Source organism: Stigmatopora nigra, chromosome 10, assembly GCF_051989575.1.
Source record: "Stigmatopora nigra isolate UIUO_SnigA chromosome 10, RoL_Snig_1.1, whole genome shotgun sequence".
NCBI classification, from domain to species: domain Eukaryota; kingdom Metazoa; phylum Chordata; class Actinopteri; order Syngnathiformes; family Syngnathidae; genus Stigmatopora; species Stigmatopora nigra.
The window spans coordinates 1,880,711-1,904,616 of NC_135517.1; the positions used below are offsets into that span (position 1 = coordinate 1,880,711).

The 23,906-nt window shown below is 33.2% G+C and overlaps 1 protein-coding gene across 6 annotated transcripts in view; it reads left to right on the forward strand.

Moving 5' to 3' along the window:
- The first annotated feature begins 20,176 nt into the window (after positions 1 to 20,176).
- ephb2b (eph receptor B2b) overlaps positions 20,177 to 23,906 on the forward strand; it is a 163,945-nt gene continuing 160,215 nt past the window's right edge. For all 6 annotated transcript variants that reach the window (XR_013327516.1, XR_013327518.1, XR_013327517.1 and 3 more), the window contains exon 1: positions 20,177 to 20,335. Coding sequence is in view for 2 of the 6 variants with exons in the window: in XM_077725428.1 (XP_077581554.1) it covers positions 20,284 to 20,335 (52 nt within the window). In the remaining 4 variants the exon portion in view is untranslated. The remainder of the gene's footprint in view (positions 20,336 to 23,906) is intronic.

Sequence of the window (23,906 nt, forward strand, 5' to 3'; positions counted from 1 at the left end):
TCTAAGCCTACTTTAAACCTAATCCAAACCTAATGTAAATCTAAATCTAAACCTAATCTAAATCTAAACCTAGTCTAAATCTAAACCCAATGCAAATCTAAACCTAATCTAATTCTAAACATAATTAAATCTAAACCTAATCAAAATCTAAACCTAAACAAAATCTAAACCTAATCAAAATCTAAACCTAATCAAAATCTAAACCTAATCAAAATCTAAACCTAATCAAAATCTAAACCTAATCAAAATCTAAACCTAATCAAAATCTAAACCTAATCAAAATCTCAAACTAATCTAAATCCAAACCTAATCTAAATCTAAACCTAATCTAGATCTGAATCTAAATCTATACCTAAACCTAATCTAGATCTAAATCTAAACCTAATCTAGATCTGAATCTAAATGTAAATCTGAATCTATACCTAAACCTAATCTAGATCTAAATCTAAGACTAATCTAGATCTGAATCTGAATCTAAATCTAAACCTAATCCAGATCTGAATCTAAATCTAAATCTAAACCTAATCTAGATCTTAATCTAAATCTAAACTTAATCTAAATCTAAACCTAATCTAAATCTAAACCTAATTCCAATCTGAATCCAATCTAAATTTAAATCTATACCTAAATCTAAACCTAATTCCAATCTGAATCCAATCTAAATTTAAATCTATACCTAAATCTAATGTCTATTATCATTTTTTGTTGTTGCCTGTCACAATTTTCTGCGCTTAAAAGGGTTAAATCAAGTTGCCGTTTCAATTTAGGATTATAATGAGTTTTAAAACCATGTTAGATTCATGAAGTAGCTAATGTTGGCGCTCCAAATTAAGATATATATATAGATTCAGGTGGAAAAGAAGTCAAAAATGATTAAGTGTAATTAGGATAAAGAAAATAGTGGACTGGAACTGAATCTGATTGGATTTTTTATTGTTGTTGCCAGAAATCTCTTTGGATGTACTGATAACCGTGGATTTAATCTACAAAAAACTAATTGACTGCTTCCATGCACTTTCACTACAGAATTAATGTGCTGGCCACAAACTTAAGTGAACACGGTGGATTAGTGCACACAGGCGCAGGCTTAACGCAAGCTGTTGCGTTCGATGGCTCTCATGCACAAGATCTGTGTACTTCAATATGTGTGTAGTTGTAAAATACACAACGGATAGCTGTAGCTAGCGTATCCTTAACATTCTTAGTGTCATTATTTAGTCAAAGCGGACGTGTGTTGAGTAAAGTGCAATAAATCTGCTTCCTGCTAACGACATTCTGTTTCCATCTCCATTTAATTAATACTGCATAATGTATACTCACGTATTGTATGCGTAAGACCTTTTCCATTATTATCCGAGCTCGGTAATCCTAGCATCAAAGCTATACTACTTGAAATGTCCCAAATGTTTTTTCTTGTATTAAATAGGAAATATTATCCTCTGCCAGTGTGATGTAGTGATGAAATTTTGAAGTGAAATTAAATAAGGACAAAAACTACGATATCATAAAAATACTATGACAGTTTAAATGTGCAACACAAATATATTCAAAGCAAAAATATTTTGATTTTGTTTAAACTACATGCATCACACAACAGAATTCTTTCAAAAAGTTTAACTTACCGATGCATATTTAAAGTATTACCTTGAGATATGAGCTTAATGTGTTCCGGAATCAAGCTCGTATGTCAATTTACTCCTATCTCAAATCAATTTTTCCCCTAGATATGAACAATCGTATTTTGACGACTATAAGGCGCACTTAAAAGTCTTAAATTTTCTCCAAAACAGACAGTGCGCCTTATAATCCAGTGCGCCTTATAATCCAGTGCGCCTTATATATGGACCAAATACTAAAATTGTTATCACGATAAAATAAAATAAATCAGTCCATAGGGTACACTACAGGGTGTCTCAAAAAAAATGTACTCACTTTTAGAATAAAATGTCCTCAATAAAAGTTTTCTGGTCATTCTAAAAGTGAGTACATTTTATTCTGAAAGTGAGTACATTTTTTTGAGACACCCTGTATTTTCCCGTAGAAAAAGTACTGTGCAATGACTGCTGGGATGTGTAGTTTTTTTGTCAATACACCCAATGGATTGTGGCCTGTATACATTGACACTAGCTAGCTACTATTAGCGAATGAATTTTGGCCGCCCAGAACGTATTAAATTCAGCATTTTCGATAAAAAATTGTTCAATTCGGACATAGAAAATGAGGACTTTGATGGATTTGTGGGTGATGATGACGTGAGTACATTGTAAAATGTCTAAATAAAGTACAACCGAACTAAGTTTTGGTTCTGTTGCCTTTTTAAAAACATGTTTTTAGCATGCGAGTGTAGCGTGTATGTTTTGTGTTGCCATGCCAGGCTGTGTCTATAAAAACGGTGCGTCCTTTGTGTGTGTAAAATACAGAAATAGCACTTGTTATTGACACTGCGCCTAAAAATACGATGCGCCGTATAGTCGTGAAAATACAGTAAATACAAATTCGTACATATGTCAGGGTATTACCACATTGGAAAACATATCAATATCACATACTAAAGACATGGAAAATCATAACCATCTCTTTTACATTGCTGGGCGTCTTTGAGAAAGAAATACTGGCCTCTAGTGGACAAAATTAGAGCAAAAAAAAGAATGGTCTTCAAATGTGATGAAAATGATATATTTAAATATCAGGTAATTCCATGTATATTCTATAATAGAGAAGAATTATGATGATTATTAGTATTAAATCTATGAATATTCCAAGGAGGTTGGGTCAAACTTTATGAAACATTATAACACAAGTGTCCATATTTTTGCCACCAGATGATGCCAGAGTTACATTATGATTTTTAATCTCTCAAAACTGGGATGAGATCTTAAAAAAAAATCATGTTTTAAATTCCTTATTCTTTCAAAAAGCTGCCAAAAGCAGTCCATTGATCCCAAAGACAAAATAAATAACCATTTTACTTATGGTTGTCAATCATCTTGAAGGGGAATTACAAATAATTTCTTCGAGCAATTTTGAATGAAAAACAAGTTTATGCTTATTTTGTGTTCTGGCTGTAAATTTGATCCGCATTAAAAGTACCTTGAGATGACTTCTGATGTGGTGCTATGATTCTACATTAATAAATAAAAATGTATATTGTATTGCAGCCATGTTTTGATTCAAAATTCAATTGAACTGTTAGTATTCATATGCCATTTCTGAGAATTGCCATTTTTTGTAGATTGCATTCATATGTGCCAGGAAAATGGTTTGCAATATAAATACTATGTACATTTCAGTAGAGAGTAAAAGTGGAAAAGGAATTAGTAAAGAAATAAAAAAAATAAAAAATATAGCGTGTCAGCAAGCAATGTACCCAGAGAGTCAAACCGTTAGCATCCTACAGAATCTTGAATATAATAATTTTAGGCTTTTAAGTGTACCCTATGTGAGTAAATATGTATAACGTTAACATTTTTTTAAATTGCTTAATACACTGGTGTCAAAGTGGTGGCCCGGGGGCCAAATCTGGCCATTTTGTGTGGCCCAGGAAAGTAAATCACGAGTGCTGACTTTCTATTTCAGGATCAAATTAAAATGAAGAGTATAGATGTATATTATATTTCCTGATTTTCCCCTTTTAAATCAATAATTGTAATTTTTAATCCATTTTTTCTGTGTTTTTAGTTCAAAAATCATTTAGTAAAATCTAAAAATATATTTAAAAAAATCTAAAATAAACATTGTTTTAGATATATGAAAAAACCGAATATTCAGGGCTTTCAATCCATTTCTAAAAAAAAAAAATCTAAATATTATATCTAAAATGGTCCCGCCCACATAAAATCGGTAAAGTCAATCATAAGTGCCGACATTCTTATTTTAGGATCAAATTCAAATGAAGATTAAAGATGTATATAAAATTTCCTGATTTTCCCCCTTTTAAATCAATATTTTCATTTTTAATCCCCTTTCTCCGTTTTTAGATAAAAAAATCATTATGTAAAATCTAAAAATATATATAAAAAACCTAAAATAAACATTGTTTTAGATCTATAAAAAAACTGAATATTCAGGGCTTTTAATCCAGTTCTTTTAATCCATTTATAAACAAAAAAATCAAAATATTACATCTAAAATAGTCCAGCCCACATGAAATCAAGTTGACGTTAAAGCACCCCTGCGAACCAACCCGAGTCTGACACCCTTAATAAGAGAAATTGCAATCCTCAATAATGGGCTGCAATTGGCTAAGGTTGACATCTACTCAATAGGACTCCATTACATGTGTTGTGTATAACATTAACACATCACTTGTTAATAATATCACGAACAATCAACCCCAACACCAAATGTGAGAAAAACCCCATTTGTTTTGGCTCCTCCTCCCCCGACCTCTGACCTATTTGAACTCTTGAGCAATGCGTTAGGGGCATGTGGATGCACCACTCACTCTTCCACCAAGCGCCGTCTATGTAGGTCAGAGAATGGCCTTGGGTGTCAGAGAGCCATGTAGAAATACGACTAATTGCGTTTCACGGGATGTTGCCTCGACGGAGGCAAGCAAATTCCATCTGTTGCCAAAGCCTCTTCATGCTTCATGCCTTGTTTAGTCATTCATATGGTTTCTATTCCTTTTCGGATTTACGTGACAGGCACGCATGTTGACATACTTGAGGGTGACGTGACAACACAAGTGCTTGCAGCTTAGAGACTTCAAAAAAAACAAAATAGTATAGTATCAGATGATAATGGTTCATTTGAATGGATGCTGGATTAATTGAGATTAAGAGTTGGGATTGTGAAGTTTTATAATGTTTTGAAACTATCTCATGCAGGAAAGAATACAGTATGCAAATGCATGGTTGGGTTTTAATTGGTCATGCCATCCTCGTCTATGCATGAGTGAATGAGAATGAAATGTATCTAAAATGTTATATTTCCACATTTTTACATAATTGAGTCAATTGCTTGTGTTTTTTATGGAAAATGTGCAAATGCTTATTAAACAAAGATTGTGTTTAGGTTGAGGAGTTATGTGTAATGAAAGGTACTGTGTTGGATATTGAGTTTTACATAATTGAGGGATAAGTATTGTGTGACAAGTTTAAAATGGTAAGGGAAATTTCATGCTAACTGATAGCATTGAGTCCTTATGAATATTTGACGAGAAACAATGGGGGAACATATGATTTTAGTGCAGTGTCTTTTTTAAATGATAAAAATACAGGAGAAAGTATCGATTTACAAGTACCGTATTTTCACGACTATAAGGCGCACTTACAAGTCTTAAATTTTCTCCATAATAGACATCGCGCCTTATAATCCAGTGCGCCTTATATATGAAAAAAAAAAACAGAAAACCAAAAACGAAAAACCACCAGTCGGATATGAAAAAAAACACAAACGCCTGAAGTGAAACAATACTGTTAAATATGCAGATGCCATCTTAGTTCACAAAATCTTCCATCATATAGCTCCTCCCCCACTGCAAGATTTTATACAAAAAAAATCCAAAACATCAACAATGGCTGGCTCTAGAGGTGACTGTGAAGTAGTGAGTGCTTCATACCTGGAAGTCAACAGCAATTACCGTATTTTCACCACTATGAGGCGCACTTAAAAGTCTTAAATTTTCTCCAAAATAGACAGTGCGCCTTATACTACAATGCACTTTATAATACAGTGCGCATTATAATACAGTGCGCCTTATATATGGAAATAAATGTCATTCATTGAGAGTGCGCCTTATAATGCAGTGCGTCTAATAGTCGTTAAAATACGATATGTAATTGTATCTCCAAAACAAAAAAATAGGATGCTATTCTTCTAGTGCCCTCAGGGGGAGCTCTCAACCAGTGCAGGTGCTAGCGATAAACCCTCAGAGGGGATATTATTGCACATAAACCACTCCTGGGCCATGTTTTTTAGCCCCTCCCCTTGCCATGCCGCATCCTGAGTGCAGCTCGCTCTCTTGTTCTAGATATTAAATTACTCATGAAATATTTGCCCGGCCTCCAGGCCCGGGTTTACTGCAGCTTGTTGCGAAACATCCACTTAGCCCCTTGAAATGTCCCCCCCCCCCCAAGAGAGAGGATGGAGCGTGTGTCACCTCTCCCGAGGAAAGTCAATTTTTCCAATTTGGGAAGGAGACATAAGAGGCCATTTCCGCTCGTATTAGCATCACGTTGTTAGACCCTTGTCGCCTCCCTGCAGTCGTACCTGTCGCCCTCGCCGTGACCGGAAAAGTACTGCTGTGCTACTACGACAAGCAAGATGAGAGCTGGAACATTGTACAACACAATGTGAGTGAGAAAGCAAAGCAGGGGAAAAATATATATAAATATATATAAAAAAAGGCCTATCGTTCATGCTGTGTTAGCTTGAGTGAACTAGAAAGCTCCACTGAGAGCTCAGTGAACCCTAAAGTTTTTTTTTTGTTCGTTTAAAGATACAGCAACATAGTTTAATAAGACAATATGAGAATGAGTCCGATTTTTTTGTATGATATGGTTTTAGTGCAGTGTCGTTTTTGCCGCATTACTTTTTGTGTATAACAGATATCTACGAGTACTGGGCGGAGGGTTGCATTTTTTTAGTGTTTTTTTTTACCCGTTAGTCAGTGGGAAAGGGCGGAGCTTGTTTGGTAAGACGAGAAGAGTATATACTACTTTTTGTTGGAAAATGGTTGTGAGTTATTCTATTGTGAGGAGATTTGTGTGGGTTATTTTCGGGGTATTTTGAAGGGAATGCAAAAGCAAACAAGTTTTGATAGGTTGTATCTGAAAGTTAGGGTGGAGGCGGGGCTTATAGAACCAAGAAAGGTATCAAAATTTCAAACTAAATTAGAATTAAGTTTAGTGTAAAGTTAGATTATTACTTATTTATATATATACTTATTTTTGAGTGTCTGCATAGTAATCCAAGTTCATTTAAATTTATTTATGTTATGTTACTAGCACGTTGCCATGCAAAAAGTCAGATTTTATTACTATTAAACACATTTTAGTACATTTAAACCACAAGTTATTTGTAACTTTGTTAGTAGATGGCAAATTAGAACAAATACAAATGTTTTACCAATTCAATATCCTTGTTTTTGGTGTTTTTTCAGAGGTTTGGGACAAATTCATTTGTTTATAGTTCATTTCGATGATATTTATGTTATGCTACGAGCACTTTTCCATGCAAAAAGTCAGATTTTAGCACTATTAAACACATTTTTTTACTATTAAACCACTAGTTATTTGTAACTTTCTTAATAGATGGCAAATTAGAAAAAAATAAAACATATTTTCCAATCCAATATCCTGTTTTGAGTGTTTTAAAGTGATTAAAATGCATTTTATTTATCATATTTGCTGACAAACTACCCTACTTATTTCACCATAACAAATATCTGTCAAAAGTACAATTATAAAGAAAAAAAAATAGTGTCAGTCTAAAACTTTTGCAAACTACTCACTTAGATCATCCATTTTTAACATGGTTTTAAAATGTTAAAAATGTGCTTTTAGGAAGAAAAAGCTCAGATAAAACCATGTGGAGCTGAAGCCTCTACAGTGCTTATTTAAATCAATTTATGTCTGCTAGCTAAAGGAAAGTGACTGGAGCATGAAGGAAGACGTTGAGGGAGAGGACGAGAGACAGTTGAGTTGTTTGACTGCGACTGGACGCCTTAAGTTATTCTGGTGTAGGCGCATGTCAAGCCGGCTGTTTAATCTGGAAAAAAACATGGGGTCGGCTCAGGGGAGCCGCTAGGGCTTCTACGCCACACAAAAGATGGCAGACTCTGTTCATAGAGTAATACCTAGAAATATAAGCTTAATGCGTTCTGGGATTCAGCTCATATGTCAATTTACTTGTATCTCAAATCAAGTTTTTCCCATAGAAATGAACTAAATACAAATTAATTTGTTTCTATCCTCCAAAAAACACAAAAAATTTGGATATCACAATAAAAAAACATATTTTTATTGGTTCTAATTGACCATCTACTACCAGAATAACAAATAACGATCTAGTGGTTATGATGTTTAATATTAAAATGAGACTTTGTGCTCGTAAAATAACATAAACATTATGATTATGATAAAGACACTTAAAATAAGTTTTAATCTTACCTTACAATAAATTTAAATTTTTGTCTCGTATCTCAAGGCAAATATTTGTTCAGAATTTTACTCGTATCTCAAGGCAAACATTTGTTCAGAATTCTACTCGTATCTCAAGGCAAACATTTGTTCAGAATTCTACTTGTATCTCAAGGTAAATATTTGTTCAGAATTTTACTCGTATCTCAAGGCAAATATTTGTTCAGAATTCTACTCGTATCTCAAGGCAAACATTTGTTCAGAATTTTACTCGCATCTCAAGGCAAACATTTGTGCACTATGTGGTGAAAGCTTTAAATCTCATTATACATGTATAATTATATTTCTATAATAGCAATAAAAGCATTCAATTCAATTCAAAGTCGGGGCACTCTTAAGTCAAGGTATTACAGTCCGAGAATTGCACACTAGCTAAAAAAATGAATGTTGAATATTAAAAAAAAGAAACAATTCCCTGATAAACATTTTCTTTACCATCCAAAATAGTCAAAAAGGATAACGTAACTACAAGTTTAATTGTTACAACTCCCCCTGGTGGTAAAATGTACCATGGAGTCGCAAACTACCGCAGCAGATAAACACAGCCGATGAGGTGACAAACACACAAGCCCATTAACATTACATGACAATTTATTAACACCAAAATCAACAAAATATAGATTTTTAATACCAAATTAAAACTTTTAATGCTTATTTCTTTTGATTTCTTGATGTTTTTGTCCCGTTTTTCCACTCGCAGTTTATCGTAATGATTTCAGAATTTTTATAGCGCCCCGTTTCCATTAAAAAGACAGACTTTTTTTTCTCCAAAAGCAGATGAAGCAGACAGACTGCCAAGATTTCCCATATGTCCTCTGTGGGGCCTCACCATGGCCGCTGCATCTTCACTTATGGATCGTAGCAAGAAATGTGAGAAGTCAGTCATCCGATATTATTGGCAGTTCACTCATGAAATCGCCGACCGTGGCTGGCGGTGACCGACGGGATGAGACGTGATAGTCAGAGGTCTTGATATGTTTGTCTGCATTGGTTGAAAACACCCAGCGTGCCATTTTGGATAGTGTTTGGATCAGGGATGTCATAGCAAGACACCATCTTGGACTACATTGGGATTAGCGCTCAGTCATTCATTCAATTCCACGATTACTTCCAGCTCATAAATTCTCAGGATTTCTCTGAAATGCAGTTGGATAAGCCTTTTGACTACAAAGTTTTGACTGTTTTTCCGGCTGTAAGGTGATAAAAATGGTTAGCAGGTGGGTCTTATAGTCAAAAAGTTCTGGGGTTGAATCCTACTGTGTAGAGTTGGTATGTTTTTCTTATGCTTGAGTGATATTTCTAAAAAGTTTATATGTACTAAAACGTATGGGACTATTGGAAAGGATCCGATTTGGTGAACGAATCCAAAAAAGAGTCGAATCGGGAGTCGATACGGAGTATCTGATCGGGATGTCATTATGATACACTGAAACCAATTTAGGAAAGTATTACTGCTGCCCTCGTTGAACCCTTGAACTGGTAGTGAAGCTTTAATCCCTCAGACTGATTTTAACGCACGAGTTGCAATTTGACATGAGGGCGAGTTTGGAGGAAGCATGCGTTTTTCATTTTCAGTAAATATCGGATATTTTAGTAGAAGATGGTGCGCTAGTCATATTATACAATAACAAATGATGGAGGATATCACCAAAATTTGACAATAGAATGAAGCCTGTCATCTACACAATAGAGTAATACCATCAGATACGAGCTTGTATCTCAAAGAAAAAAATGAGATACAAGCTCATTATCTGATGGCAAATTTTGTCTTGAGATATGAACTCGTATCTGACAGCAATTTTTTTCCTTGAGATACAAGCTTGTATCTGACGGCAAATTTTGTCTTGAGATATGAACTCGTATCTGACAGCAAATTTTTTCCTTGAGATACAAGCTTGTATCTGACGGCAAATTTTGTCTTGAGATATGAACTCGTATCTGACAGCATATTTTTTCCTTGAGATACAAGCTTGTATCTGACGGCAAATTTTTACCTTGAGATACGAGCTTGTATCTGATGGCAAATTTCTACCTTGAGATACGAGCAAGTATCTAATGGCAATTTTTTTGCATTGAGATACGAGCTCATATTTGATGGCAAATTTTTGCATTGAGATACGAGCTCATATTTGATGGCAAATTTTTGCCTTGAGATACAAGCTCGTATCTCAAGATATTACAGTATTATGCAGATAACAAGCTTCCTTCCATATTAAAATTTTGGTGATATCCATCATTTGTGATTATCCGTATTTGCCTTGAGGTAGGAGCTCATATCTCAAGGTAAAAATCTAATAAGAATTTTCCTCATATCTCAAGTTTCCTCATATATTGTGACGCTCATATCTCAAGGTATTACAAAACACCCAATACTCTTAAACTGCAAATATCTGTGCTTATTCAGACATGTTCCCACTAGCATCAACAAACCTCCAGGCTAACAACCTATTTTCTTATGACAATTCCTATTGAAAAAAAAGCCCTTTTGACCAAATTCCCAATCCCAATGAGTCAGAATCAAACATTTTACATCTCTCTCCAATTAAAAAAACTTCCAAAACTGCTCATCCCTCATCAAAATCCACATCCACGACCTTTCCGCCTACTTTGAGCTACCGTGAGACTCTAACTAGGGCAACCTTACCCCGTATTGACCAACAGCAGAATTTTGCGGTTATGCATAGGGTGAATTATTTCCGCGTCATAGACCCCACCACAGCAACCCACACAGAGGCGGGTGGGGCTATCATATGTCCCTAAGCTATTGTGTTCCCTTCCCAATAGACACAACATACTTTTGTTGCCATACACATTTAATGGTTCAGCTAATCCAATGGCACACGGCCATTAACGTACAGTGAATTCTGATGATAGGATAAAGCACTGACTAAACCTGCTTGGCCCCTGATAATTTATGAGCCACAACTGGAGCCAGATTAGACCTGATTGGATGGCTGGTGCCATATGTGACCTACAAAAGCAGTGCTTGGGTTTTTTTTGCTTGGCGGGAGGGGTCAGCGAGCTCCCTGGGCAAAGGTTGCCATGGGAACGACCTCTGGATGTTCAGCTCTCACATCTCGGGGCAGTTTTATCCGGGATTTCTTCACGTCAGGCTCCTCTCTCTCTGTGCTTTCTGCTCTACTTCCTCGCTCTTATTGGTCCTTCTCACGCGTGCCGACACCCCCGTACGTGTCATGCATACGATGACAACGCCAAGTGGAAAAAAATGATGGCGGGATGTGCAATTAAAGTGTGAAAAGCTCAGTACTAATTTAGCGAGAAAGAAAATGATGCTCAGATTTGTTGAGATGATATTCATTACTCGGTTGGGCGACTCGGCTTGAATGGTGTGATGGCTTTCTTATTAGGCCTGCAGTTATATTCTGCTGGGTCATGATAAATAAATATGGCGGAAAGTTTCCGCCATATTTATTTATTTATTTATTATTATATATTATTTATTTGCCATTAGACACTAATTGGGCTAATAGTTCAAATTTATTCAGTATTATTTCTTATTATTAAAGTAGTGTTGATAGTTTTAAAGGGTCATATAACATCTAGTATTTAAATGTGAACTGTGTGGTTAGGATTGGATAAGTTTATTGATCCCGTATTTGGGAAATTACATAGTAGCAAGAGGGTGAGAATACAGACACAGAAAAATACATTTTTGACATAAATAAGTAGGTAATAGGCAAAATAGTTAGTAAATAAATATATAGAAAAATTAAGTGTGTTGCTGCAAGACATTTTTTTTTAGAAAAAAATTGAAAGACGACCTCAAAATATTAAATATTTAGTACTATTTTAAAGTAGTATGCAATATCAAAAGATAAATAAGTGTGTTGTTGCAAGGTTTAAAAGACTTAAAACAGTTTTTGGGGAAAAACTACCTCAAAATATAAAATATTTTGTATTATTTTTAAGTATACAAAGCACAAATGTGTCCAAAAAAGTGAAAAAATAATGTTGAAATCCCCAAAAAAGAAAAAACTGCTTGCCGGTGTAGCCATTTTGTGTCCTCAGTTCTAAACTAATACCAACAGCTCTTTAGATAAGTTGTACTGAAAATGACCAATGCAACACACCCAAAACAATATTAAATATTTGAAACCTCCTCCCCCCGACCAGATGTCTGAATTATTATTATTAAAACTGATCTGTGAGAAGGAAAATGACAGAAATGCAAAAAAATGTATACATATGTTCGCCTCTGTGAAGGGCAGCCAACAAATTATATTGATTTCTGTGCTGAATTTTTGAGTGATTTACCAAGCCATTCGACAACAAAGATTTAAGCACAGTAGAGATATTTTTTTATCAAAAAAATATACTATTAACATGATAATATCAAAAATAGGACATTTTTTTTGGTAAAAAAGACACCTTGTCACGGTACTACCAAAAACTCTTAAAAAACAGACAAAAATAAAACAAAATAGACTTGAAAAAACCCAAAATATGACTTTTTTAAAATATCCCATTAATGTATTTGTGATTTTCTGTCAAATCCCCAAAAACGCATCAAAAACTGACTTTTAAAATGTGTATTAAATGACTAAAATGGCTTCCCGTCAGTTTTTTTGCAGAATATTTCTACCGAACAACAAGCAAAACACATAGCACGAGTGATACAAAATCCCACTGTTTAGATTTTGTGCTCGACGGGGCGTAAACTTTAAAAAAAAAAATCAAAAGAAGATCCTGTTACTAACTTATTATATTGCAAAGTACAGGGGAAGAAAATATAATTGGATCCCCATGGAGGTTCTCAGTTTCTTCACTAGCTTCCTCTTAAGGTTGAGGTTAAGTACAAAGGAAATACAATAAAAAGCTAACATCCCATCCATGTTAAATCAAGCATTTTTTTTAAGGATTTACAACTGGGAAAGTACCTTCAGATCACATGGAGATATTACACCATGGTGGATAGATTTTTTACCTGGTGGGGGGTTAGCTTTTTAGATATAGCAACATTTGAGGAAATAATGTCAATATTACAGTGGTACCTTGAGATATGAGCTTAATGTGTTGTGGGACTGAGCTTGTATGTTGAATTTATCGTAAGTCAAATGAACTTTTCGCAAAGAAATGAACTAAAAACTAATTAATTTGTTTCAATTGTTTGAAAAAACACCCAAAACAGGATATTGGATTGGAAAATTTGTTTTGTTTGTTCTAATTTGCCATTTATTGACAAAGTAAGAAATAACTAGTGGTTTAATAGTAATAGAATGTGTTTAATAGTACTGAAATCTGACTTTATGCACGGTAACGTGCTCGTAGCATAACATAAATACCTTAGAAATGAACTATAAACAAATGAATTTGTCCCAACACTCTGAAAAAACACCCAAAACATGATTTTGGATTGGAAAATATGTTTTATTTGTTCTAATTTGTCATCTATTAACAAAGTAAGAAATAACTAGTGGTTTAATAGTAATGGAATGTGTTTAATAGTGCTAAAATCTGACTTTTATGCATGGCAACACGCTTGTAGCATAACATAAATACCTTAGAAATGAACTATAAGCTAATGAATTTGTCCCACACTCTGAAAAAACACCCAAAACATGATTTTGGATTGGAAAATATGTTTTATTTGTTCTAATTTGCCATCTATTAACAAAGTAAGAAATAACTAGTGGTTTAATAGTAATAGAATGTGCTTAAAAGGGCTAAAATCTGACATTAATGCACGGCAACGCGCCCGTAGCATAACATAAATACCTTAGAAATGAACTATAAACAAATAAATTTGTCCCAACACTCTGAAAAAACACCCAAAACAAGATATTGGATTGGAAAATATGTTTTACTTGTTCTAATTTGCCATCTATTAACAAAGTAACACATAACTAGTGGTTTAATAGTGATAGAATTTGTTAAATAGTACTAAAATCTGACTTTTATGCACGGCAACGCGCTTGTAGCATAACATAAATACCTTAGAAATGAACTATAAACAAATGAATTTGTCCAAAACCTCTGAAAAAACACCCAAAACAAGATATTGGATTGGAAAATATGTTTTATTTGTTCTAATTTGCCATCTATTAACAAAGTAACACATAACTAGTGGTTTAATAGTGATAGAATTTGTTAAATAGTACTAAAATCTGACTTTTATGCACGGCAACGCGCTTGTAGCATAACATAAATACCTTAGAAATGAACTATAAACAAATGAATTTGTCCCAACACTGAAAAAACACCTAAAACATGATTTTGGATTGGAAAATATGTTTTTTTTGTTCTACTTTGCCATCTATTAACAAAGTAACAAATAACTAGTGGTTTAATAGTAATAGAATGTGTTTAATAGTGCTAAAATCTGACTTTTATGCATGGCAACGCGCCCGTAGCATAACATAAATACCTTAGAAATGAACTATAAACAAATGAATTTGTCCAAAACCTCTGAAAAAACACCCAAAACAAGATTTTGGATTGGAAAATATGTTTTATCTGTTCTAATTCGCCATCTATTAACAAAGTAAGAAATAACTAGTGGTTTAATAGTAATAGAATGTGTTTAATAATAAACATTCCAAATAAAGTCCACCAACTCCTTAAAAATCTAAATTTCATATTAATTTCCCCCCTTAAATCTGACTTGAAAGTCTTACAAAAAATACTAGAATTGTTTTAATAGCATTAACTGGCTAGTGAACATACATGGCACAAAGAGGGTTCAAGTTCATAGAGTCAAATTCTTTTTAATCCGGGCAAGGGCTGCTTATTTTAAAGTCGTTTTCACATAGAGAGAAAGAGAGAGAGAGAGACACCCTGGGCAAGGATAGCAGCCACTATATTGACGGCTTAAGTGACAGCTCTTCTTTAAGGCTGGGTCACCATGAAAGAGTCTAGTCCTCCAATACTATCCCATCCCCTCCCTTGCATAAATAAATACACACACACATATACACATATATACACACATAGAGAAGTCTAGAGTACAGAAAGTACAGAAAGGAATCCTCTTAGTGATTGAAGGCCATTGTGCACCCCCAGCTGTTGCTTTCTGCATGTAAAAAAATATATATCCCTAAAGTTTGGAATGAATTTGACTAGAGATATTATTCAGGTTTACTAGTACATTGTGTAAGGATTTTTTATCTATGGATTAAAAAAAAAAATCAAAAAAAATATTCAAAATATTTTTTTTGGATATACATATTTAAAATAAAATCGCTGTTAAGTTATACATTGAGAAGTATTTTTTTGTGTGTGTTGCCAAATTATATCATTTAATAATAGTATTGTTAAAATGTAAGAAATGACTTTAAAGGCCCTAAAAATGGTATCAAATATCAAATATTATAAAGTATTAATAATTTTAAAAAATGAAATCAAATCAATAACTAGTTTTAATAAGGAGAGAGTTAAAAGTCAAGTAGAAAATTATTTGTATTACAAATTTGTAGGATTTAGGGACAAATTGTTTTTTATGTGATATGTAATATGGGTTATATTATACATTTTTCTTATATGGTAATATTACTGACATATGAAAACATTTAAAAACTACAGGGTTAAAAATGCATTTTGGGTAAATTACTGAAGCTATAAAAGCGCAAAAAAATCCTCATAAAATTTGTATAAAAGGATAATATCCAAAAAATAAGAAAATCAGGCACCTAAGTCAACCATTCATATCAATATACCTAATATTTTGCACATTAAAATGTCCCCCAATATAAGCATAATCCTTTTCAGATAACATTGTTTTGCTAAACATGAACATATAAAAAAGTGCATAATAATAATAATAATAAACATTTGTGTGAGCCTGAATGATTGCATAAATTGTTTTTTTCATGGTGCCAAAAAATTGCCAATATTTTTGTATTGTTTTTTGTCATTGTTTTGGTTATTAGAATTATGTATCCACAATTTAGGCATATTTCCATTACCGCAATATTAGATAAAATAGTATATAGTACATAATTTTTGCATATCACCAGATTTTGATGATTTTCTGACACAGAGTTCCAATCTGATAACCCAAAAATGTATCAATTATTGTAAAAAAGTAGTAAATCCAAATATTTTGTCTCCTGAATTTGAATAGAGCAGCCACTAAACTATAATCATATAAAATTACAATTCCACCAAAAAAAACCCCACACAAAACACATTTTACAGTTGTGCAGCACCAAAATAAGTCTTTAAAAAACATTTAAATATTAAATTTTTCAAAAATAAACTTGATCACCCAACCCAAAAAAATGCCCTATTTTAGTTATGATTTATTAAATATTCACTTTTATTTTATTTAATTCAAGTTTTATTTAAAAAAAAATAAAAGTCTGCATAAAAACCCAAAAAATGAATTATACTTATGGCTAATTTTGTTACCTTAACTCAATAACAACCAAAACAAAACATATTTCAAAACCCCAATATTTCTTTTTTTAACCATTTCCAATCCTCTAAAAAAACAACATAATAGTCCTAATTTTCCAATCAAATTTCCCATTCACAACCTCCCTAATTTCGGGACACTGATTTGCTATTGGGTTGTTTTAAATCCTTCTTATAAAATTCTATCAAAAATCTGTCTTCTCTCACTTCTACTGCCACATTTTCTAATCAAAACATCTCCAATTTCTTAAGCTTCCCTGCTTCTTTTTCATTTAGCGTAGCAGATAACATCAGTTATTTTCTTCCCGTCAAAACACACCAATGATCCCTTTTTTTTTTAGCTCGAGTTCCCCGTTGAACCCGGCACGACTCGACTCGGACTTTTTTTTTACGAGAAAACGTGATCTTACGGTGAGGTTAATCCTTTGTTTTTCACCCCGTTAACTGATTGCACACCTCCGAGGTGTGTGTGTCATTTTCTGGTTCTGATGTCGCCGGATGGCTTTTTATAGGAACCCAAACCAGTTCCAGTCCAAAAACAAATAACTTGGAAATTGCACAGGATGAGAAAAAAAGCTGCTGACCTAAAGAAAGTCAACTTAAGCACCATTAAATTCATTCCTAAAGCATTTGTTTAACCTTTAGGGATTTTCTTTTAATTTTCCAATTGATTTAAAGCTGGCATACTAGAAAAAGTACATTGTATACCTTAAAATTCTAACTAATAATCATACAGAAGTATTTAAAAAAATCATACTATTAAAATACACACTTAAATTATGTTTGGAATAATATTGAGTCAGTTTTCACGTTAAAAAAGGAGATTATTTTCGATTTTTTTAATTTAAAGAGTCCTTAACCAAAAGACAAATGCAAGCAGTTCCATTTTTAACCTCTGGGTGTCAGTATTGATACAACAACACACCATTTAGCATTTTCTCCTCGCGTTTTAACATTAAAATACATTCCAATTCATTTTTCATATTCCTCTGAAATGAAATTACCGGCAATATTTGAATGAATTGATCTTTTGTTAATGTATTTTTCAAATTAAGATGAAAGGAATTCTTTAATATAGCCTTGCTTTGTTTTTTTTAACATGTTTTAATTGGAAATATTTCACTACCACGTTAAAGTACTGAATTAACTTTTAAAAGACGCCAAATTGAGTTTGCTATTTTTCTTGTGAGCACTTTTAATAAATAGAAAAGATTATAATAATTGCTTTGCAAGTATTTCCCACAACATAATTTAAAAGAATATAAAAGCAATAGTCATTTTTCTCATGCTAATTTATTTCTCTATTATCCAAAATTTGAAATACCAGTGCAGTATTTATCATCTTTCTTGCAATTAAACAGAGTATTTCTTTTAGTAATTGACGAAAATATAATATTTCAAAACCATAGTCACGTATTAGACATAATTAAAAAAAATCATATTTAATATACGAACAAAAATCACAAAAAAATACAAATCTAGCCTAGTAAAAGCTACTTCTTAATATTTAACATTAACCAACAACAATATCAATTGTTTCTTTGGAAATATTATTAATATTAAAACAAAAATGACGATGAAAATCCAAATCTTTGCATTTTTTATGAATATTATATCATGCATCTGCTATAAATTAAATATACGATTCATTGTTTGAATGATTAATAATTAATAAGTTACTTTGCTGAGCTAAAATGATGCAATTTACACATTTTTTTGCATACTTTACATTGTCCTATACTTTTATACTACTTTTAGAACTGAAATATTGCATTTGAACGCATGCAGTCTATAGAAATATATCACATTAAAGACGTACCTTTATTGTTATTCCATTGTTTTCCTTTTTTTGGATGAATTCCACATGGCATGACAGTCATTCTGACTTCAGGAGGCTTCTTTATTTTTGTATTTTTATGCTTTTTGGTCAACCATCTGTGCCCTCATCACCTGGATGCTGTTCAAGTTGAGTTATTCAAGTGACCTGGAAGCAATTTGGTGGTAACAACACATTAGTGAGGTTGAAAATAAGCCAAATTAGCATCCAAAAAAAGTTGACTTTGACAAATTTGGGGCATTCGTGTGCCAAATTAATGGGGTCATATAGGTAATTTTAACTATAAATTCTCATTTTGTTTAAAAATTCTTCATGCAAAATGTGAATCTTTTACATGAGGTTGAAAAAAAGCCGAATAGCATCCAAAAAAAGTAGATTTTGACCAATTTGGGGCATTCTTGTGCCAAATTATTGGGGTCATATAGGTAATTTTTACTATAAATTCTCATTTTGTTTCAAAATACATAAAAATACAATATGAATCTTTTACACTAGGCAAAAAAATACTATTAGATTGAATAAACCTGAAGTTTTAGTACTTTTTTTTATCTAGTATTACAATTCAATTTGTAAATGAATGAACCAGAATGCATAGGTTTATTTTCTAGTGATTGTCCCACAGAATTGTGGATAAAACATAGTGAACACAGCCTAGTTTTCATTATGTACTGTGATTATAATATGAAAAACTGATGAGATTTTTTGGGGAAATCTCATTTAGGCCCATATTATAAGAGCACTGCTAATCTCTATTGCTAGTAGGGAATTTTTCAAAACAAGACCTGTCTGGTCACGTGAGGAGCTTCAGCCAATGGGAGTGTCAATCCCAAACGTGAAATTATTAGTATTTTTTTCCATTAGATATTAGGAATCTCACTTTAATAGATGTAAATATCTTACACACAACAGTATTCACACGAGTATTCAAATTAAATATGGCTTCAGTTCGTGGTGAGTCATTTAAAGACAACATTTTACTCCCGAAATCATGGAAATTGAAAAAAATAACGTTATTTTTTGATCATTTCGTTATGAGTGGTAACAAAGAAAGTGTTAGAAAAACTTGTTTGAATTGTATTGTTACAAGTTTTATTTTCCTAAGAGTTTTGTTTACATCTACAAAGGCAGGCAAAATACACAGAAAACTACTAAAATTAAGTAATCATAATCAAGAATACGTTTTTTTTCAATTATTTTTTTCCTGGGATTTAGTGGTGATTGTTAAAAAAGGTAAAATAGTATGTAGGGTGATTTTCTAAACTTTAGCTGAAGTTCTAACTAAAATAAATACTTTATGGATCTTAGGAAAATACGAGAACAAACTTACATTACTACTGCACCTGTTACTCCGCAACTCCCCCAAAGAATTCATCGTAGATGACCAAAAAGCTAGATTAAACGCCATCATTGTTGTGCGTCCATCTTGAAAAGGATGCACGTGCACTTTTCTCATTTAAACCAGCCGGGAAGTATAAAAACACAAAACTAACGGCTTAGTAAGACGATGCAAGTTCTAGAAGGACAGTCCTTTCCTGTTTGATTGACAGCTGAGTGAGAACAACTTTACTAGAAAAGGGTAAATTCTCTCCCCGGGATATCAATTAAAATATCATAAAGTTCAATTGTATATTTTCATCATCTAATTCAATAATTAATAGGAGAGTAAATTGGTAATTCAACGGAATTTATTCATCTAAAATATGAATGTTGCTTATTCGCGATTATATGTCACGAGGTTTCCCCCCTACGTCTGTGCGCATTTGGTCTCGCCCAAATTTGGTCCAGATTCGAGTCGCTCGTGTTATGCTATCCGAGCGTGCTCTGCTGGAGGTGAAGGACCGCCTGGACCCTCTCCGCGTCGGGCTGTCAATGGCTTTCTGGACCTATTTAATTTGAATGCCCGGAGCCAATTTTTGACTGACCGCAACCATGGATATTCTATGGATATTATGCACCTTGCCGGTCGTAATCGCTGTTGAAGGTAAGATCATATCGAGCTTTTAAAGAGCCTCGCGCATCCTCGTGCCGGCGTTTGACGATGCCGAATGTCCCACTGTCCAAATTGTTGATATGATCCGAGAAGACAAAGACACGAAACAATGTTAATATGTATCAGTTTAGTAGATTTTAATTTATTTGCTTTTTTTGGGAGAGATGAAAGTGGCTTTTAGTGACACTGTTCTAAGCGGACGGAATCCTAGGAAGAGGATGATGATGATGGCGGTAGTGACAACGACGATGATGATGATGATGGAGGGACAAACATTCCGAAGCATCCTAGTTTTAAAGCTACAGTTCGGCGATTTTAATCGTTTAAGTTGTAAGACGATCGGTTATTTTTGTCGTTTAAGTTGTAACATGAAAACGTGTATAAATTCGCCAAAGTTGCTTATTTTGGAGTCCTCGCGAATTTCTAGTTCAGAACATAGACAGCTTACTAAGTAGTTTTCCAAGCTACCTAGATTCCATGATGGATTTGATGCTGACATTTGCACGTGGCTCTTTACTAGTGCGTTTTATACTGCTATTCTATTTATTTAATAATTTGATCTGTTCTATGTACGCTGATGATAGGAATACGGGGGCAAAAGAGTATCAGCCTTCACTAATGAAAACAAGATTTATCTAACAAAACAGTCACTTTGTTAGAGTTCAAGATCAGCTTGGAGGGCTGTGTAGGTGTAATGTAATGATTAATTATAAAGCAAATAGTCATTTTTTCCACCCATCATAGTCTCTCCTGAGATCGCAAACAATTAAAATGTTGCCAGGGTGTGTAAACTTTAGAAAATACTATGATCTTGGATAAAATGATGATTACATTGTGAAAAAACAGCCATGAAAAAGTATAAATATATAAAATTAATCACTTAGATGCGGTAGTGTGGTTGACTACTCATTTCTGGCCTTTTTTTAAATTCATCTTTGCACTGTTTTAGGCAAAAAAGTGTAAAAAATAAACTTTGCTAATGCACAGATATGTATACCGTAAAATATAGACTGCGTAATTTTGCGTTATAGTACAATAGAATTCTATTAAAGTCATTTAACCTTATTTTAAAGTATGTGGCTTGTCAAGAAAGTAACAATTAGTAAAGGATAGAGTGAAAATACATAACTATAATTCAATTAATAAGCATTAACATGCAAAAAAGTTATGACTAAAAGGGAAAAAGATCTCAAATTAATAATTAATCATACATCATCAATAGTAGTTTAGCATAAATATGTTAAATTGCCCATTTTATTGAAAGCGTGTCATAAAATTAGCAAGAAAAGTTCATTTTGAGTTTTTAAATTATTTTTATTTAGCTGTTACCTCATTATGATAAAAGAATAGGACAAAAATATGAATTATATTCGACCAAATTACACAGTTGGTGACCTACTCTGTACCGGTCAGCAGTTATGACGACAAAAAAATTCCGTGTTGTTTTTATGAATCGCATATTTCGACACGGAACCTCACAACGCGGGACCACCACCCCAATTTTTTTTCCAGCCAAGGACATTTTGACCAATGGTCCAATGAAGTAGCAAAAGATGGCTTACATATGACATACGAAGAGTTGAAAAAGAGGTCAGTGGAGCTATAATCCGAAAAAAAGTATTGAAAAAAATCCCAGCATGCATTGGGATATCGTTGACCTCTTTTGGGATATGATTTAATATCGTTTTGTAAAAGTTTAGCCACGAGATTTCGTGATTGGAAATGATTTCGGGTAAAATTCGTCCGACTGTTGTCGAACAAAACGTAAAAGAAAAATAGGCGCTAGGCTACATTTCACTTACGATGCTAATTTTCAATGTTACAAATTATTTTTAAATATAAAACTTTCTTGAATGGATAGGTCCATAAATAATCAATTTTGGTTTTATTATATGCTTTTACAGTTTAAAAATGACGAAAAGTGACTTGTTAAAAAAAATCATATTTTTTGGGTCACGGACTATTGACATTTTTTCGTATGTTAAATAAAGAAGTAAAAGTTAAAGTCGAATTAATAATTTTTGTAGAAATATGCCTGCAAGAGAAGTAAGCGATGTTAAATAATGTATCATTTAATATATTTGATGAATAAAATTTCTTGCGTTAAAAGCTACAATTAAATAAAATATCGGAAAAACTATCGGAAAAACAATTGAATTAGTTTTATGTAGTCTAAAGTGTAATATAAGACTTAAACCTAATTCAAAAAAAGTTTTGTATTTGTGAACTATAATTATACGATACACATATTAACAGTTATTTGTATACGATGTTGCTTTCTACCATTTTTTCGTGTTTTAAATGTTAATTTCCCAAAGCCGCCAACATGTTTTCATCAATGACATCATTCAGCTCTTATTCCATTGGGACAATATTAATCATAATATAATCTTTTGACGGCAAACATAACCTCGGTCTTGCAAAAATACTCAAAATTCCTTAGATTTTTCCTACGATGTATTTTCTGTTCGTTAAACTATTGAAAATAAACAATTTTTACCACTTTTTTAGGTCAATGACTAGTTTTCGACAGACTCGAATTCACCAAAAGACGAATCGTACTTAAAATCCGATCTCCTATGATTAATGCGACATCTCGGAGATCAAATTGCGCCGCCGCCCTAACATGTAGCAACATTGGACAACTATAGATGGCGATCTTTTGACCCTTTTCATTTCAAAGGCCTTCACTTCATCCCGAGGGATCTAGAAAAACTAGTAAACGTTGATTAGTGCTCATATGAGAAGCCACACTACACCGTTAGTAAACCCAGCAAGAAAACAGATCCAAGATTAATGGAGTTCCAACGACGGGGAAAATATGGCCGAGCTTTGTCAAACACGTCCAGGAAAACACACGGTAGATTTATCTCCCTTCAGGTTCAGGACCATTAATCATCATCATCTTAGTTGACAGCCATATTAATAATACTCATCGAATTATGTCGAGTCGGGATTCAGATTTATACACGGCCGTAAAAACCGCAAGTTAAAAGCCGAGTTGGAAAAAAATCACTCGGTGGAACCACTTGGGTTTTTTTCAATTGGTTTCTTCCTTCTGTTGAAGTACTGCAAACATTTTCTGGTTGGGTAAGTGTTGCCGTGATTCCACAGTGGTCTGCTTAAAGGCCGGTATGTAAGTAGTTGTTGTTGTTGTTGTTGAGATCACAGACTCAATGGATTCCACTTGTCCATTTTTTTTTGCTTATCTTTGACAGGTTTGACAAGTAAACCCAAATAATTGATGAGTAAATGTGAATATTCATAACAAAGTTTGTTGGTATAAAGCAGACCTTTTCAACTGTCAAAAGTTTTGGTTCAAAGGCATTGAGGTAAGTGAAAAAGTACAGTGTTAAATTGTGTGGGGTTGAAGTTCCAATGTGAATGGGGAAATTTGATGTATAAATGAGGTTGTATATATTTTTAAAATGTATGTATAATTGGGGTTTTATGTTAGTTGCTTGTGCTAAACTAAAAAACTTAAAGACTGTCACGTTTTGGGTATTTTCTTAAGAAATAGAAACAAAAAACATATAATTGATATTTTAAATGTTTCTAAATT